The sequence below is a fragment of the Anabrus simplex genome, chromosome 1 (genome assembly GCF_040414725.1).
Source record: "Anabrus simplex isolate iqAnaSimp1 chromosome 1, ASM4041472v1, whole genome shotgun sequence".
In the NCBI taxonomy this organism is placed as follows: domain Eukaryota; kingdom Metazoa; phylum Arthropoda; class Insecta; order Orthoptera; family Tettigoniidae; genus Anabrus; species Anabrus simplex.
Window position 1 is genome coordinate 402,755,965 of NC_090265.1, and position 19,878 is coordinate 402,775,842.

Below are 19,878 nucleotides of genomic sequence, written 5' to 3' on the forward strand. Positions count from 1 at the left end.
TAATATATTCAGTGGGGTAATCACATAAATGGGATTGTAAATAAAAGGGGACAGTTTTCTGCACATGGTCATGAGGGTATTTAGGAGTTGTAGTAAGGATGTAAAGGAGAGGACATATAAGTCACTGGTAAGACCCGAACTAGAGTACGGTTCCAGTGCATGGGACCCTCACTAGGATTACTTTATTCAAGAACTGGAAAAAAGTCCAGAGAAAAACAGCTCGATTTGTTCTGAGTGATTTCCGATGTTCCCAACTGTCCGTGAAGAGATGGCGTGGAATGATATTCGTAGACGAACAAGTTTGATTATGAAATTATGAAATTAGGAAAGATCACAGTATGAAGATTGGAATTCCAGAGGACAAATTGGGGCAAATTATTCATTTGTAGGAAGGGGAGTTTGGGATTGGAATAACTTACCAATGGAGATGTTCAATAAATTCCCAATTTCTTTGAAATCATTTAAGAAAAAGCTAGGAAAACAACAGATAGGGAATATGCTACCTGGGTGGCTGCCCGAAATGCAGATCAGTAGTGATTGATCGATTGACTGAGACTCCATGTAAATCATTTCGAACAATCAGTTCTCGTTCCCATTCCCTCCTCCTTTCATTTTTAATCTCTTCTTCCACCTCTTTGCAGGATAACAATTGCTGCAACATTTATTTACCGATTCACCCTCGCTCTTCGAATCACTCCACAGCGGTCTACACTTGAATACAAACTAAAAAGTGCCTAAACCCACAGTCCCCGAGTTGCTGTTTTCTCGATTAGTAGAGCTACTAAACCACTGTCCACCGGACTGAATTACTGGCCTAGTGTGAACCAGCGGGTGCAGTCTGAAACTATCCGAACAGGAAACTGACAGAAATAAAACAATTTTAAATTTCGCTAGCTCTGTGTGCGTACTTCGCTATGGCGAGTATGCATTTTTGTTCATTTTATTTGGAAGATTATTTTTTTACTACTTCGTCTTTCAGTGCCTGAAATTTGGCTGCGAAATCGTCATGGAAAACGACACGGAACAAACAATGCCGTTGAAGGATGGAATTTTATGTCCAATAGTCTGATAAAGACATCTTCTATTCAAGCAGTTGGGATCTAGTTTGGAAGAAAAACCTGAAACATCTGATTTTCAAAGAAGCTAGGATGGATATGAAGAAAATTGAGGAAGTGTGTTGAAGACCATGAAGAAAGGGGTACAATTGTCAGGGAATCCAAGGTCCTGCACTGGCTGTAGCACCTAGCAGCCGCAAAGGCAGACCCTCCGAAGAGGGTGGATCGTGTATCTGCATGTTAGTGTGGTGGAGGATACCATAGTGTTGTGTGTATGAGTTGCAGGGATGTTGGAGATGACACAAACACTCAGTCTCCGAGCCAAGAGAATTAACCGTTTAATACCCGCCGGGGATCGAACCCGGGTACTCGAGAACTAAAGTTTTATACGTCTGACCACTCAGCCATAGAATCAGATAGAACGGATGTTAAATTAATATTAACGTAATTAAATACACTCAGTTACGGAGGAGGAACTGAGGTGGATATTACACCACACACACAAAGGCGAAGGTTGCACGGGAATACTTACCGGCTTATAATGCTGGTACCACCACACACGGCTCTGACATTGACCTCAGACGTTAAAGGTGAAGAGAGGAGTAGCTATATTTTTTATTAAAACATCATAGTGTTCCTTTGAATCACATCTTGGATCGTCCACCATATTTATACTAAAATGTGCGAATTTTAACGATTTCCCCTTTCTTCGAATATACAGCTGATGGAAAACAAAACAGTTGTAAGATGGACCTAGCAAGGAAAACATCAGGTGTGTTTGTTTTGGCCAGCAGAAAATGAAATAGTAATCATAATAATGTTATTGGTCATACGTCTCACTATCTACTCGGAGACACCGAGGTGTGAAATTCTTTTACGTGACATAGGAGTGACGTATTTGAGCACCGCCTAATACCATCGGGTTGAAACCCGCCAACTTGAGCTTTTAACAAATTCCTAATGCTCGGGGTCTGGGTGTTTGTGTTCGTCTTAATACACTATATGCCGGGCTGAATGGCTTAGACTGTTGAGACGCTGACCGTCTGATTCCAACTTGGCAGGTTCAATTTTGGCCCAGTCCGGTGATATTTGAAGGTGTTCGAATACATCTGCCCCGTGTCGGTAGATTTACTGGCACGTAAAAGGACACCTGCGGGAAAAAATTCCGACATCTAGGCATCTCCGAAAACTGTAGTAGTTAGTAGGACGTAAAAAACAATAAAATTAAATAATAATAATAATAATAATAATAATAATAATAATAATACACTATATAATGCATCACACTGCAAACCATCGCCATAGTCCACATAGGGGTAGCGTCAGGAAAGGCATCAGGCTATAAAACTAGGCTAATTCGAAGAGGTATATTATCTTTAAGGAAAACAACGGTAAATTCCCTTGAGTAACTCAGTAAGGTAGCACTTTTTATTGTTTTACATCGCACCAACTCATACAATGCTTATGGGGACAATGGAATACTGTAGGTTAGGTCTCGAACACGGAAGGAAGTGACTGCAGTCTTAATAACAGCACAGCCACAGCACTCTCCTGGTGTGAAAATGGGAAACTCCGCTGCTGATAGAAAGGGTTGAACCCACTATCTTCACATCTCACACCTACGGGACCCAAAATGTATGATCAACTCGCTCGGTTATGAAACTTCCAAAATAACTGGTCTTGATTCGCCTTTCTTATGATCATAAGATCGTAGATTGAAAAATTTGCAACGAATGAGTAACTGGGTATTATCCGAACGTACCGGATAATCGTTGCGTAACATGGTAACCAAGGACCCAGGTATTACTAACCCTAATTGAACACCTGACCGGTAGAGTGCAAAAAAATTCCCTTAGTTGCACTCTACCCGCCAGGTTGTTCACATTGCGCGCAAGGTTCTATTGGTTCCAACTTGCATTGGGAAATTTTCTCACACTACATGAAGAATCCATTACATTATAAGAATGTCGCATGGTTATATCTACAGTTAATTTCTGTATCAGAAGTATTGGACCTCAAGCAAGACAGATACCCTCTGCGCCAATGATCAACTTTCAATTCTCTACCTGAGGATGCACTCGGAATTTTAGAACTCACTAGAAGCATCTGGACTTTGCCTTCAACCGGCGTATTACGTTTCTAAAGTGCAATTGTATAGAGTTGTTTTTTTTTTTTTTTTTTTTTTTTTTTTTTTTTGCTATGGGCTTTAACGTCGCACCGACACAGATTGGTCTTATGGCGACGATGGGATAGGAAAGGCCTAGGAGTTGGAAAGGAAGCGGCCGTGGCCTTAATTAAGGTACAGCCCCAGCATTTCCCTGGTGTGAAAATGGGAAACCACGGAAACTTTTTTATAGAGTATTCATTAACGAGGGCATATTTTAATCATCATTGTAAACGTTGTATGATAACTATTCTTACAGTCTAATTGTAATTGACGTAAATCCTAAAAAAAATTTATTTGTCACTCATCAGTATAACATTATTTTTTCTATAACAGTTCATCAATCCACCATTTTATATGTACATTATCGCATGACATACACAGTTCATTCTTTTAAATTTTATCTCCACAATGTACTTCTGACGTAGAACTTCGCTAAATCCATAAGTGTATCTTAGTTAGGCTGATGATGACCCATATAGGGTCGAAACTAGTCCCTTGTTAGTATATTGTAATGTATTTATATACATTGCAATTATTGTACAGTATTGAGTAGGTGAAATAAACCTTGTAAATTAAATGTAATCTTAATTTAATACGGAACCAATAATGACATTTATAACCTAATTGAACATCTGTCTTATTAACAAATATCTTAAACAGAATGTGTAACTGATTATTTAGATCTCGGATTGAGAAAGTTACCCCGGGACTAGAAGTAATAAAATAAGACAAAGTATGAAAAGTTCCATTGATAAATTCTAAGCCAAAGCACCAGAATCCGAGCCTAGCATCTGTAAACAACGAATCCTCCCGTGTGTGACCGCGGAGTTACGAGATATTCGCCAGGGGTGATGCGTGTTGTCAAGAGCTTACTTTTTGTGTGATACACAAACGGCCATCCTTGTTGTCGTGTTCGAAGGAAGTCAACATGCAATAACACAAAGTTGCCCTCCTTGTCTTTCACGAAGTGTAGACGTGCGGTACCCAACTACTATTATTATCGGCACACTTTATCTTGATGCATTTGTGTACGGGGGTGAGGAGTAAGGAGGGAGCTGTCCCGGTTCCAGCAGTGCTGCCAAGTGAACGAAAATGAAATCTGAATTGAATCGAGAATATGATCGATCGATATGAAGTTTCTAAACCGTTATTATCTTAAGCCAACAACTGTGTCACATACACATTATATAACATTGTATAACATTTCTCGATGCAAATCTTGTTCCTAGCATGAATTCTATAGTTTGGCTTTGCTGTGTAAACAACAACAGTACTAGTACGTAAAGTGTACGCCAGATGCCGCACAACGATGCTTAAGCGATTTATAGTTTGTGTTTCAAAGGTTGCCAGTAGCCTACGTATCTCGAAGATTGCCGAGGTCGACCGATTCAGTACTAGAGTGTAAATGCACCAAGAAAAAGTGTGCCAATAATACGTACACTGGCGCTACAGCGACGTAACTACACATAGGTCTAATTTCCCACCCATTACACACGTGTCAAACATGATCCCCCAAGTTGCTTACATGAACAAAACAAAAAAACAAAAAAAAATAGAAATTATCTCAAAATAGGGATTTGTGGCACTTGTACCCTACTTGATCGACTAGTTAGGAATCATATTTTTAGTATCGACCTCTCATCAGTGAAAATGTGAGAACGCTTTTTAGTCGTTAGGTACACCGATTTATAATGTATGCATGGTTGGTTTGTTTGATTGTTTCTTCAGACCAAAGACTGATTGGTCCTCAACAAATCCACCATCAGCTGCCAAATGTAGTGTCACTGAAGACGCGTATTAGAGGTGAAGACAGCGGCAGTTTTTCCTTGCTTTCCCCGTTGCCGGGCTGACTGGCTCAGGCGGTTGAGGCGCTGGCCTTCTGACTCCAACTTGGCAGGTTCGATCTTGGCTCAGTCCGGTGGTTTTTCAGTATGCTCAAATACTTCAGCATCGTGTAAATAGACTTACTGACACGTAAAAGAAATCTTGCGGGACAAAATTCCGGCACCTCAGCTTCTCTGAAAACCGTTAGAAAGTAGTTAGTGGGAAAAAACAATAATATTATTTATTATTACTTTCCTCACGGAACTAGGAAGCGCTGTTAAATATCAGTCTGCCAAGCGCATTGAAATAGGAGCTGCCTGGGCTCAAGGGGTCGATTCCTCCGGAAGGACTTGGGTTCGATTCTCCGTTAGGAATTCAAAAATTAAACAAAACAGGAAATTTCCACTTCCGGAGGTGCACATGGCACTGAGGCTCACTCAGCATACACCAAATATGAGTACCAGGTGAAACCATGGAGGCAAAGACGGCCAGGTATAGAGCTAACCACTCTTCCCCCAGCAAATGCCAAGGTTACGTATAACTGAAGCCTTTAATTTCCACCCCTCTAAGGGCTTCATGACCTGTACGAACATGAATTTGTTTTTTGTATTCTGTGCACTGATACAAATACCGGCAGACCCTATGAGTGACACTATCACACCATCATAGAGGCTGGCTGCATAAGGAATGGTTTTACTGGTACAGTCACATTCATATCGTCAAAGCGAAGAATGAGACTGACACTGAAAAAGTAGCAAGCTTAGCCCATATCAGGAGACATAGTACTCACCGTATCTCCACAAGATGGATCTGAGCGAACAACTTATAATTTACTACAACAAAAAATTAAGATCGAGCTCAGTAGCTGCAGGTGCTTTATGTGCATCCAGTGTCTTGTATTCGAGAGATAGTGGGTTCGAACCCCACTGTCAGCAGCCCTGAAGACGGTTTTCCGTTTTCCCATTTTCACACCAGAAAAATGCTGGGACTGTACGTCAATTAAGGCTACGGCCGCTTCCTTACCACTCCTAGCCCTTTCCTATCTCATCGTCGCCATAAGAATTATCTGTGTCGGCGCGTCGTAAAACAATATTTAAAAGAATTAAGACATAGCAGATGAAATAAAACATATTTTCCGGCTCCTTGGCTCAATAGTCAGCGTCTCAGCTTTCGGTTCAGAAGGACCCGACTTCGATTTCCGGGCACTAGGCCGCAAAACAGAGACAAGTCCACAAGCGCTGCGCAGTTCGTACACTCGAACCAACTAGGTGGGGTAGAGGAGTGTGGCTGAAGAAGAGATGGAATAAAGGACCTTAATGGAATATAGAATGCCTTGTTTCGTCCAACCACATAGCCATCTTCAGATTCTTTAGATCACAATCAGTAGTTTAAAAAATCTCATTCGTTCTCTATACGACACGACCGCGAGATTTAACGTGACGTCTACATGCCGAGTCTAGTGAAATGAAACATAGGCTGCGTGTCGAATGAAACAAATGTATTCATAAGTTATGGAATGAACTGAATGAAACACAGTATTCGCTTTGTATCGGCCTATCGCTGTGGCCGCACTGGGGAAGCCAGGTTGTTACAAGATGGCGATGCAGAGAACGTCATGTGAGTGTCGGACGTACTATGATTATATTGTTGAGTGCTTCTCTCTTGAATGGATGGAGATATCTAGATTATTCTTTCACTATCATGTTTGGCTTGATGAGTTCTATGTTCGATATTTTGGTGAATTTGTATACAATAGTAGGAACGGAGATAAATGCCACCACAAGCACTTTTAGCCTCACGATTCAGCTTTCACGCAGAATTAGCGACACAGTATGTTAGCATCTCTTGTGAAGTAGATGCCTATTCACCTTTGAAATAATACCTGAAATAAGTAAACAAATGACACATCAGCTACCAACAGCGAGACAAACTGTACTAAGCGCATCGCAAGCGTCTTCAGAGGAGGAGCGAGAATGGACGTGTTTCAAACAAGTGTGGGACCTATACTCCGCACGGCCTTATTTCTAAATTGAAGTTTCGCAAAACAAATAAGCATCGCCTTTCCTCTGTTGCCAGCGCGCTACGCCCGCGAGAACAGCTGATGCAATACGAGCGCGGTAAACAGCCCTTGTAAAATGTAATACCGTACTCAGAAAAACTAATGAATATGGATTGAAAACAAATTCACAAAACTACACATACTAACAACATCTGACACTAATAAGTACATTATTAAGAATAAAAGAGAATGAGGAAACAACACATCATTCACCGCTAATGGCTGGCACAGGAAGGAGGTTATGGCCTACAAAGGGAACACTCCACTAATCTCAGAGTCACTGGAACCCTCCAACAATATGAAAAACACACTAATTACTGAAGGAAAATGCAAAAGATCGCGAACCATACCGAATACTATACACGCTGAGCGAGATACGTTAACCACGTGGTGAATATAAATAATATAGTTTGCAACTAGGTTTCGAGATCGTGCTCTGCCGATATAAATCGATATGAATGGCAGCTTGGGATTGGTTAGATGTCTATGCTTCAGCGCATAATCACCAGAGAGAGCCAAAATCTTCCAAAACGTCAATTTAGAAGTAGAGCCGTGCGGGGTATAGTCAAGGACAGTAGCTACATACCGTTTGTACTCACAGAGCAGTAGGCTGTTATAGTGAGGTCTGTTTGTGTTGCACAGTGTTTCATGACACACACCCCTTCAGGTGCAGACGTTGTCCCATAAAAAAATCACATTGAAAAATAGAGAGGGTGGCCGCCTAAGTTCTTCACCTCGAATATCATCCGACTAGTTGAAAATAGGCAGCTGTCACTAAGGTGAATAATAATGCAATGCAATGTATGTTCCGCACTTTAATAATCAACTACACCCATTTCTGTCGCATAATGAATTGTCTGTTAGCAGCCACATTCCGCGATCCGATTGCTTTCACAGTCGGAAATGTAATACTGGCGAAGAAGGGGGATTGAAGTGTGCACATTTTTTAACGAGGCGCAAATATTCTGAACGTTGAGGGTATGGTGAAGCTGACATGTCAGAGATGGCTTGTACAATATGTTCACTCTCCCTGATGGCATCAAAATGAGGTATGGGTGATACTTAGCTCTTGTCTTCTTGTCCTACGGAAAAAAACAGCTCCTGACAGCGCCACATTTGGAAACGTATATACTTCAGTACTCCTGTACTAGCAGGCTGACTTTGGGAGTAATTGCATCGCTGAATGTGACTGTCAACGACCAATTGATGTATGCATGCGCAGGAAATCATTTAAAAACGGAACTTCGTACCACTGTCTCTGTGCTTACTAAAGCACGAGTCACATATTGCACTTTCTTCGTGTGCACGTCATTGTTATTCATCTAGGTGAAAACCGCCTGTCGCTATCTTTAACTAGTCGCAAGATACTTCTGTGAAAAACTTATGTAGGCCATTCTGTACATGTACGCTCTAACGAATAGGGAACTTTGATTATGGTGGGTACATAACTTTAGATATATGGATGGTGGTGGTTTCAAGGGGTAACACAAGGTGAGTGACTGCGTGGTTTGGGTCACATAGATAGTGGGTTCGAGCCTTGCTGTCTACAATCCTGAAGATAGTTTTTCGTGGTTTCCCATTTTCTCACCTGAAAATGCTGGGGCTGTGCCTTAATTAAGACCACAGTCATTTACTTCCCGCTTCTATGCCTTTCCTATCGCATCGTCGCCATAATAATTATCTGTGTCGGTGCGACGTAAAACAAATTGTTAATTTTTTTTTATGTCTCCGAGTTGGTGGAAGCATGTGCATGGAGAGTCCGTCCTCTATGAGCAGCGTGCGTAATGGTTTGAATGACGTAATTTTATTTTTTAAATTAGTTTAAGTGCTTGAAGCTTACGAGTGACGCAACTCTTAGATGAAAATGAAAACCTACAACCTGTTTTCCAGTCCTTGACCGGGTCAGGGATGTAATGAATGAACCATCTATAGGCTATTATTACAATGGGGTCGCCACTCCCAAGGTGATTATTAATGACTGGTAAATGCTATGAAATGATAATGGAGAGTATTTCTGGAATGAAAGATGACAGGGAAAACCGGAGTACCCGGAGAAAAACCTGTCCCGCCTCCGCTTTGTCCAGCACAAATCTCGCATGGAGTGACCGGGATCTGAACCACGATATCCAACGGTGAGAGGCCGACGCGCTGCCGTTTGAGCCACGGAGACTCCAGCTCTCAGATATCCTCTGTTAATGTGGGAGTAGATATGAATATAATATCAGTGTTTAATCTCCCTCCAGTTACTATAATATTTAAGAGCTACTGTATTCGTTCACTGTCTTCTCACCGTACCCTGCTTCCGGAAAACATTCCACTAATGTGGCATCTTTTAGAACGTCTGGAAACTGGACGGTGATTAAATACATAGCATTATTATTGCATCTATTATTACCATTGATTATGCACTTTTGTAATGTTTAACAAAAGTAGAAAAGTCTATTTGTTTTAACCTTATTGTCTTTCGTCGTTGGACGTCTAGAAATGTGGGATGATTTGCATTCGAAAGCAGTGACGTTTAAAATTCCAGTTCCATTAGGGTTCCAAATCGAACAACAAGAATATTTGCTCCTGAGTGTTCATCATACATTTCTTTTGAAAATACTCCTGCAGGATTTTCAGGTTCCCGCGATGACGAAGTATCTACAGACATGCAATTACAAGAAATAACATTCTATATTTTTTAAATCTAGATTAAATCAGTGAATTGCGCGGAGGCCCATTAGAATGGTTCCTACGTATTAAAATAAAACCTTTAAGCATTGTTATGGAAATTAAATGGCGTATGGCATTAAGACGACACACACACCCAGCCCCCATGCCAGAGAAATTAATCAATGATTGTTAAAATTCCCGACCCTGTCGGGAATCGAACCCTAGACCCCTGTGACCAAAGGCCACCACACTAACCATTTAGCCATGGAGCCGGAACATTGTTATGGAAATGCATAAACAAGAACGCAGAAAATACCCGTTTGTTTCCTTTAGAGCATATCGATAAGCCTTCCTTCTTCCCTATGAATACGATAACTCATCTTGTAAAGTTTCATTATTTGCATTCTATGATATCAGCGCACGAATCTCTGCATTTATTTATTTATTTATTTATTTATTTATTTATTTATTTATTTATTTATTTATTTATTTATTTATTTATTTAATTGTTAACAAATTAACAGTTCTTTTCTACACAGACTTAAAGTCACTTCCCTCAAAAATTCGTTCTCAGTTTTCAAACTTCTTTTCACACATGAACATGTACATTGGCGTCAATTACGTTTTGCCGTCTGTAAACCAGTGTCTGCGCTGTGTAACTACGAACCTTGGAACAGGTGTACATTTAAAAAATATATAAAAACTGAGCAATCTAAGGTTTCAGAATTTTCTGGAAAGTTGCATGTATCCCATCCAGTACAGTACTTGACACATTATTTACAAGATCTTTTTCGCTTGTATTATAATTTACGTGGTCATTTTTTCCCGCACTGGTGAATTTTCTATTAAAAGACTTTTCCTTTTAACTTTCAGTGAATACATACATAGCTGCGTATTTGAGAACTATGTTTCATGCATATTGTTGTAAGTAAACAGAAAAATAACAAGCTTTCTGCAGAAATAAATGTAGCTGAAGTCAGGATAATTAGTGTCGTAACTTACTGTTGATGAATGCTGTTGACCGCACTACAGTATGTCTGTGTATGTCCTGAGGGAACACTCGACTGACTGCCGGTCCGCACTTCCGATGTTGATTACAACAGCAGTCTACCGCTAGATAACAGCCATGTGGCTTGCACCACCTGCTATTAAACTGTTCAATATAACGGAACTTCCGACGTACAATTTACATAATCCTGTTTAGTATGGAATGAATGTCACTAGGTCCTTCAACGTGAATCAGATGTCAATCAGCACCGCTGATTTTTCGCAAAATATTAGAAGTGTTTATAGCATCTCAGCATCTTGTTTTCCATGTGGTTGACCTGGGTTCCATTCCGGATCTGCCTCAAATTTAAGATTAGTTTGAGAGAATAGAACAGGGATTACTTTCATGTAACTCAGCTGACAATAATTCTGGAAGCGAGTCAAATCTCAGTCCTAGCTATCCTGAAAGCAGATATCCTTGATTCTCCTCACTAAATTCAGGCGAATGCCGGGTATGCGTAAAAACATGTAGGCGTGTTTCCCCAGTGGCACTGCCACTTGGCTCCGCACCAAGACGTCCACGATTCGAATCCTGACCAATGGAAAGATAAGTCAAATTCTAGTGGTTCGGATTCCACGTCAAACTGGAGATCACGTGGCTGTGATCTTGATATCAATTCAGTTGACCTCCCAAGGCTAAATGGACCCCGTTCCAGCCCTCGTACCACTTTCCAAATTTCGTGGCAGAGCCGGGAATCGAATCCGGGCCTCCGGGGGGTGGCAGCTAATCACACTAACCACTACACTACAGAGGCGGACTCGAAAGCTTGCTTGTCGATCAATATCAATCATCATTGATCTGTACTAAGGCTGCCACCCAAGTGGCAGATTCCCTATCAGTTGTTTACCCAGTCTCATCTTAAATTCTTTCAAAGAATTTGGAAAGGTATCGAAAATTTCCTTCTTCTTCTTCTTCTTCTGTTTACCCTCCAGGGTCGGTTTTTCCCTCGGACTCAGCGAGGGATCCTGCCTCTACCGCCTCAAGGGCAGTGTCCTGGAGCTTCAGACTCTGGGTCGGGGGATACAACTGGGGAGGATGACCAGTACCTCGCCCAGGCGGCCTCACCTGCTATGCTGAGCAGGGGCCTTGTGAAGAGATGGGGAGATTGGAAGGGATAGGCAAGGAAGAGGGAAGGAAGCGGCCGTGGCCTTAGGTATCATACCGGTATTTGTCTGGAGGAGAAGTGGGAAAACCACTTTCAGAATGGCTGAGGTGGGAATCGAACCCCCTTCCACTCAGTTGACCTCCCAAGGTTAAGTGGACCCCGTTCCAACCCTCGTACCACTTTCCAAATTTCGTGGCAGAGCCGGGAATCGAATCCGGGCCTCCGGGGGTGGCAGCTAATCACATTAACCACTACACCACAGAAGCGGACTCGAAAATTTTCCCTTGATAAATTATTCCAGTCCTTAATTCCACTTCCTAAAAATCAATGTTTTCTCAAGTTTAGGGCCTATCCTCTTGAATTCCAAATCTATGTTCACATTATTATCTTCCCTGCCTTTAAAAGCCCCACTTAAGCTTATTCTTCTACTAATATCATTCCACGTTATCTCTCCGCTGACAGCTCGGAACATACCGCTTAGTCGAGCAGCTCGTCTCCTTACTGCCCAAAATGTACAGATCGTGTTGTTTTTCTTTTGGGTTAAAATATACAGATGTTTACCCCTGGTTGTCATCGAAGGTGATTGGGATGCTAGTTGCTTTACGTCGCACCGACACAGATAGGTCTTATGGCGACGATGGGACAGGGAAGGGCTAGGAGTGGAAAGGAAGCGGCCGTGGCCTTAATTAAGGTACAGCACCAGGATTTGCCGGATGTGAAAATGCGAAACCACGGAAAACCATCTTCAGCGCTACCGAGAGTGGGGTTCGAACCCACAATCTCCCGAATGCAAGCTCACAGCTGTGCGACCCTAGCCGCACGGCCAACTCGCTCGGCTAAACTTTTCTTTTGAACTGTCTCAGCTAGGTTTTTGGTTCATTTAAACAGTTGAAAAACATCGTTCATGAACATCAGTTTTCTGTTGAGTCAATATGGCAACAGTGGGACTCCACTGTCTTCATAGTTAAATTCATGGATTGCACATGACGAATCTTGAACAACTGATAGCGAAGTAGTGATCTGTCAAGTATGCAACAATCTTACCGCAGGTTCCATGAAATCCCAGCTTTAACAACATGCACGAAGTGCTCTGCACGGAAGAAAGAAAGAAAAAATAATATAAAAAACATTAGGTCTACAGAAGCAAATACTGTACTTTTAACACAGATGCAGTCTTCATCTTTAAGTAACCCTTTTTTATAAAGACTTGTGCAGTGCAATGATTGCAGCCAATATTCCATGGTATGAAATTGAAGTGCCTGAATCACACCTTTTCTGAAAAAATTCTGAAAGCAACATGTTCCTCACCAATCTTCACTACGTAGGAATTATCTTCAAGTCTACTATGTCGAAGCTATGTACAACATAAGGGTAGATTTATAGCAAATCTAATGGTAGGGAAGCTAGAAACTGCCAGCAGCTCAAAACTGTGTTTAATCTATTGTAAAGAGCTGGACTATACAAATCATCAACTATTGCAATATTTGTGAATGATGGCCGACTGAGATGCAAGAGAAAAAGGTATTAGCGATGTATTCTTCTTTTTTAACAATTTTTTACTTCGCACCGACACAGATAGTTCTTTTGGGATCGATGGGATAGGAAAGAGCTAGGAGTTGGAAAGAAGCGGCCGTGGCCTTAATTATGGTACAGCTCCCGCATTGTCCTGGTATGAAAATGGGAAACCACGGAAAACCATATTTAGGGCTGCCGACAGTGAGGTTCGAACCCACTATTTCCCAGGGATGTATTCTGATGCTACAGTATATATGCTTAAAGCTGCATCTTCTCTGAAAGTACTTTATCCCAATATGTTCCAATTTACTTGCTTGGCTCATTGACTGCAACGTGTTGCCGAAGATATTAGAGCTTAAGTTTCCACAAGCGAATAGATTAATTTCAGCAACACCAACAAACAAATTTTCTAAAAGCCCCACAACGAGTGCTATCTTACGAATAGCAATTGCCAGAGATACCAGTCTCCGGAACCAATGTTAACAAGGTGGGGATTGTGGATAGAAGAACTTCTGTAGTGAGCATTTAGGTGCTATAAAGACTGTTGTAGATATTTTTGAGCCTGAGTATCCTGTATCAATTTTTAAATCACAAACTGCTTTAAGCGACTCCAAAGCGGTCTCCTCTATTGCCTACATCAGCGGCAACTTCCGCTGGCTTTCAGAAGGCATCAAACGTCTAGAAAATTCAGCACTGCCACTGCAAGATTCTATTGCTGTCAAAGAGGATGATATTGAAAAACTAAGTGCTGTGCATGTGGAAACTGGTGCACGAGTATTGAGTAAATTGCAAAAAATGTTGAAGGGAAACCGCGGTTATTCAACATTTCACAGTGTGTGCCGAATTCTAAATGGAGATAATGTTGATCCACCCGAGAACATTTCTCCAGTAAGAATTCCTCTTCTCACCGAGCTCGATAGCTGCAGTCGCTTAAGTGCGGCCAGTATCCAGTAATCGGGAGATAGTGGGTTCGAGCCCCACTGTCGGCAGCCCTGAAGATGGTTTTCCATGGTTTCCCATTTTCACACCAGGCAAATGCCGGGGATGTGCCTTAATTAAGGCCACGGCCGCTTCCTTCCACTTCCTAGTCCTTTCCTATCCCATCGTCGCCGTAAGATCTACCTGTGTCGGTGCGTCGTAAAGCAAAAAGAAAAAAATATATATATTCCTCTTCTAAAATTTGGCCCTGTTACTTTATGGAACGTTGAAAGATGTTTCTCTGCACTTAAGAACATCCTCAGTGACGTCTTTCAATGACCCAAAAGAACATTGGAAAATAAATAATTGCTCACTGTACTCCAAAATGTAATATACAGCGTTTTTTGTGTGTTGTAACTGACAGAATGGTAAGTTTATATTAAATATGTGTTATTACATATTTGACCCATTCTACACATTTTGGTGCTTTTTGTTGAATGTTTATGAACATAATTTGCCACTGGATACTACAACCCAAGCTCTAGTCATTACTCAGCACCACTCGAACCTCAGCAGCTCCCATACTGTCACAGTCATGGATGAGAATGGTAAGCTAAAATTTGCTCTGGCCTGTGTCAAGAGAGAGATGAAACATGTTGCACCCACCAAGAAATGGCACCAAGAGGAACGCCCGCCTCGTAACGGTATATTTAACGACAGGCAAATGATCTCCTGTGGGGCACAATTCCGGCACCTACGCCAATGCCAAAATCGTAAAAATAGTTAGTGGTATGCGAAACATTTTTTCGTTGCTTTCCTTACAATTGTCTTTACGTTGCACCGACACAGACAGGTCTTATGGTGACGATGGGATAGGAAAGGGCGAGGAGTGGGGAGGAAACGGCCGTGGCTTAATTAATGTACAGCCCCAGTATTGACCTGGTGTGAAAGTGGGAAACCACAGAAAACCATCTTCAGGGCTGCCGATCGTGGGATTCGAACCCCACTATCTCCCAAATACAAGCTCACAGCTGCGCGCGCTCCAAAATGCACCACCAACTTGCTCGGTGAAATTATTATTATTATTATTATTATTATTATTATTATTATTATTATTATTATTATTATTATTATTATTATTGTACCGGGAGGTACACCTCATCCCCTTGCATATAAATGAAGTGCCTTCAAGAACGCTACCTATCATATTAAAACTGAAACAACTAGTGCAAGAAGTTGGGACGTTGGTCAAAAGATGTCACTACTAAAGTGATAGAGTAATGTGTTGTTTTAAAGTTTCCTAAACTGACTGGATTTTTTTTGGGGGGGGGGGTTGGTGTGTCACAGGTTGCAACAACTATTTCAAGAAGTTCGGACTTTTCTCTATTAAAGAACTGATGTCATGAACTCTGGTGCAAAGTGGAATAACTAGAAATTCAAAGAAATTTTGTATTTATAGGTTTTCTGAATTGAATTGACTTTCCTTATTTTTGATACTTCAAGGTTTTGCAACACTTCTTACTCATCGCGCCAGCGTTGGTTTTTGACCAATCAGAAATATTGTGTATTTATTTTTCAGCCAATCATAGGCTTCTTGTAACTTTTCGACTATCCAATAACAATAAGAGGGTGAGTCCGGATTTAGTTCAGAGCCTTCTCGAACCTTCCTCTCGGGTATAAAAGCTGACGCCTTTTCGAGCTAACTTGTCTTATTGATCGTCGTATTACTGAGTGTGTGTGTGTTAAGAGAGGAGGCTGGGGTCCTCAACTTTGGCAGGCAGAACACCAGCCCAGGTAATGGCCACCACTTTTCCATCTCTGTATTTATCTCCGCAAGCTGAACTCTAGGGGAAGGTTCTAGTCTTTAATTATATAACAGTCAGTTTCCTAAAATGTAAACTTTCTTCCTTCTCATGTAAAATTTCATGTAAGTCCTGCGGACTTAAACTGTAAATCGGGGATAAAGAATGCGTAAGTAACCCTCCCGAATTCCTTTTCAATAATTCATCTTGAGGTGACTACGATTTTGTAACTGCTTTTCTCTTGTAAATTGTAAATGAACTTGTCCATCTAGTCACCTCAGTAGTTTGGGGTTAGCCTCTGCATCGTCGGGCCACAAGTCCAAGTAGGGTTTTAATTTCTGATTTTGAGGAGTGCAAGTGTTCGTCTGCATACATTTTGATTTTTGGGCCAGTTATTGAAGGCCCGGTAGAATGGGTACTCGATACCACTGTATTGTTTCTTAAATCCAACTGCTACAGTCTTGTCAAATGTAGGTTGTGCCTAGAGAGGCCAGAAATTGTAAAGTATTATGCGACGGTAAAAGTTGCCTTGAGTAGGCCGTAAGTGTTTGGGAGCGCAGTCTCCATGGTAGAATTTGTAGAGCATGTAAGCTCTTTTCTGGTAATGTAATAGGTATTTGTGCAATATTCAGTGGTGCCTTTGGAAGGCCGTAACTTGTAACCGTTGGAGCAAAGTGCTCTTGTTTTGGGAGATCTCTCTCCTTGTCTATCTAACTAAACGCGACATTACCGATGTTGGGAACTTTGTAAATTATGAGCTTGAAGCTCAAAATTGTAAATTACCAATTCTTGGCTTTTCTCTTTGTACCAAAATTGCTCTGTACCTGAAATCTTGTTTTTTCACCAAGTGAAGAGTTTTGTTAAAATTTAAGATCTGAAAAGAAATATAACCTTTATTTTGAAGTTTTAAATTAATCTTTGACTACCGTAGATAGACCAATTCCAGCCCGCACCTTCTTTCACCTGTGCGTTCCACAGAATACCCTGGAACATTTATTAATATTATTATTATTATTATTATTATTATTATTATTATTATTATTATTATTACTATATCATCTTTAGAGCATTGGAAAATAAATAATTGCTCACTGTGCTCAAAATGTAATATAGAGCGTGTTTTGTGTGTTGTAACTGACAGAATGGTAAGTGATGGAATTTTGTTTATGGATGATGTATTCCAGGAAGGAAACTTTTAGATCGTGGCACAATTTAACGTAATAGCTCCCTCTATGGATCAGTGGTAAAGTGTCGGACTCCAGATCCCAAGATTATTGATGGACGAAAATAAGTCCATTCAACACAATGCCGTACAATGATAATAATACTATTATAATTATTATAACGATAATCGTGTGCAGGCGCCAGTCTCCTGGCTGAATGGTCAGCGTACTGGCCTTCGGTTAGTAGGGCCGCGGGTTCGATTCCGGCCGGCCCGGGAATCGTAACCACGTTTGGTTAATTTCCCTAGCTCGGGGGCTCTGGTCTTCACCTAAACACAATATAATGCACTACTAGAAACACGTAATAGTGAATACATCTCTCCACATAGGGTTGGCGTCAGGAAGGACATCATCCGGCCATAAAACAGGGCTTAATGCACATTAGTGAGACCCAGGCCAGGAGAGGAGAAGAAGATCGTATGCACGCATTTTAATTTTACACAATTTAACAGGCAATGTAATGGCAGAGTAAATCATATCTCTGGTGTGAATATAGGAAACCACGGAAATCCATTTTTTATGTTTACAATTTGTACAACCTCGGTTTACATTAGGGACTGCCTCGCCGAGGAAGTAAAGGCGTGCTTGGTTCGCCCGGGAGGACGTGGGTTCAAATCCCCATCAGGAAGTCGAAAAACATTTAAGAAACGAGATTTCCACTTCCGGACGTGCACATGGCTCTGAAGTTCACTCAGCCTACACCAAAAATGAGTACCAGGTTAATTCCTGCGGGCAAAGGCAGCCGGGCGTAGAGCTAACCACTCTACCCCATCAAGCACCGAGGTACAAGCCTTTACCTTCCACCCCTCCAAGGGCCTTCAGGGCCTGCACGGAGATAACTTTGCTTTGCTTTGGGTTTACATTAATTGTATCGGATAAAGACCAAGTGTGTCACCAGAGATCTCTGACATGCCGACATCGTACAACACGGAGTACCGAATGGTCTTCTTTTCGCCCTTCAAAAATTCTTTTACCTCTTGAACCCATGACCTTGCGTTCCGGAGGCCAAAACTGTCACTAATCCACAAACGATGTTTATGTCTTATGATATCGGAATATAAAATATCTCTAAGACATTTATTTAAAACTCAGATGTAGGTTACCCCAGAATTCTCGTTTCTCTGCCATCTGGTAGAATAAAATGAAATGTTGAAATTAACAGGCAGGCACACTAAATGGTGTCACATCAAAATACCTGCACACGGTAGCCGAGGCCATATGATTATTCTTATTATTATATATTTTACTGTTCACTACTACCTTGATCACTAATTTACGGCATGAGAAAAATAATCGGATCATATTCTCTCTTCAATTTTCCACTCGCAGGAAACGTTGACAGACACCGGTATCGTTCTCAGTGCTAAATACACTGTCTGCAGTTAACTGCCGTTGTTGCAGCCGCATTACTATCAGATGCGTAGGCGGGGAGAGGGGCGCCAGCACCTGCTAAAGGTGTACTTAAAAGTAAGCCAGCTTATGACAGAATTACCATATTTTCGTTAACTAAATTTCCGCTCATAGAATGTTATCAACTTTGCTGCCTCAAAAAGGGTAACCTATTATGGCAGGGGCCTTCAAACTTGCTGATAGCGTGGGCCGCATTAAAATGATGATGATGATGATGATGATGATGATGATGATGATGATGATGATTGGTGTTTAAAGATGTCTGCACGAGCTGAAACGAAATGAAACAATAGATTGAAATTTAAAATGTAACCATTGAATAGGATTTAAAAAATGATAATTATTAAGAAATTTGTGATGAATTGAAAATAACCAGTGGACCTAATTCGCAATGCTGTATTTTCCTACAAAATGACTAGAGGTAAAATAATTTATTTTATTCCAGTGAAAAACTTAAAAATACATAAAAATACACAAAGATAGATAAAAACACAGTCAATAGAATAAAAGCGTAGTTAATAATAAAGGAAAAATGTAAAACAGTTAGGACCTTAACTTAAAGTATGATAAAACAGGCCACTAGCCCTCATAAAATGACGAGGTCTACTGATTGCTCGTCATCTCGTAGAATGATGAGGGAGATGGTACTCGGAAGTTTTAGACTACGGTGCAGATCGGTCTGATCCGATGACCATCGCAAGTACACACTGGGGGGGGGGGGGGGGTCCTTCTCCCTTCAGGAAGAGTGCGTTGCTATACTACAGCCGATCTGGAGAAGACACAATACCACTGTTTAGAGTTCCGAAGGGAAGTCTTCCATACCTTCGTTGGTCTTTGAATCGTTCTCAGCTTATTGGAGAGAGGAATGGCCTACCATTCCAGCTCCCAATGGGACATTACCTAATGTCTCACCAGAGAACGAATAGGGTAATTCCGGGAGAGTTGCAGCACTTTTTATGTCTTTTGTTATATCTTGGTATATTTACTTTAAAAATTGTTGCAAATTCATCGAGCATAATTTGAAAACATGTACATTTGATCAGGGATGAGCAAAATATTGGCAATTGAAAGTAAATGGGAGAAAGGAGGGAACAAAG

The 19,878-nt window shown here is 41.1% G+C and overlaps 2 protein-coding genes across 3 annotated transcripts in view; one reads left to right on the top strand and one right to left on the bottom strand.

Annotated features, from left to right (window-relative positions):
• The window catches only part of LOC136866603 (synaptotagmin-5), a 147,959-nt gene extending 137,106 nt beyond the window's left edge, over positions 1–10,853 (bottom strand). For both annotated transcript variants that reach the window (XM_067143729.2, XM_067143721.2), the window contains exon 1: positions 10,763–10,853. The gene's annotated coding sequence lies outside the window, so the exon portion shown is untranslated. The remainder of the gene's footprint in view (positions 1–10,762) is intronic.
• Positions 1–19,878, top strand: part of LOC136870294 (uncharacterized) — a 124,960-nt gene that overhangs the window by 9,181 nt on the left and 95,901 nt on the right. The window contains exon 3 of the mRNA XM_068227129.1: positions 13,933–14,209. Coding sequence (XP_068083230.1) covers positions 13,933–14,209 — 277 coding nt within the window. The remainder of the gene's footprint in view (positions 1–13,932; positions 14,210–19,878) is intronic.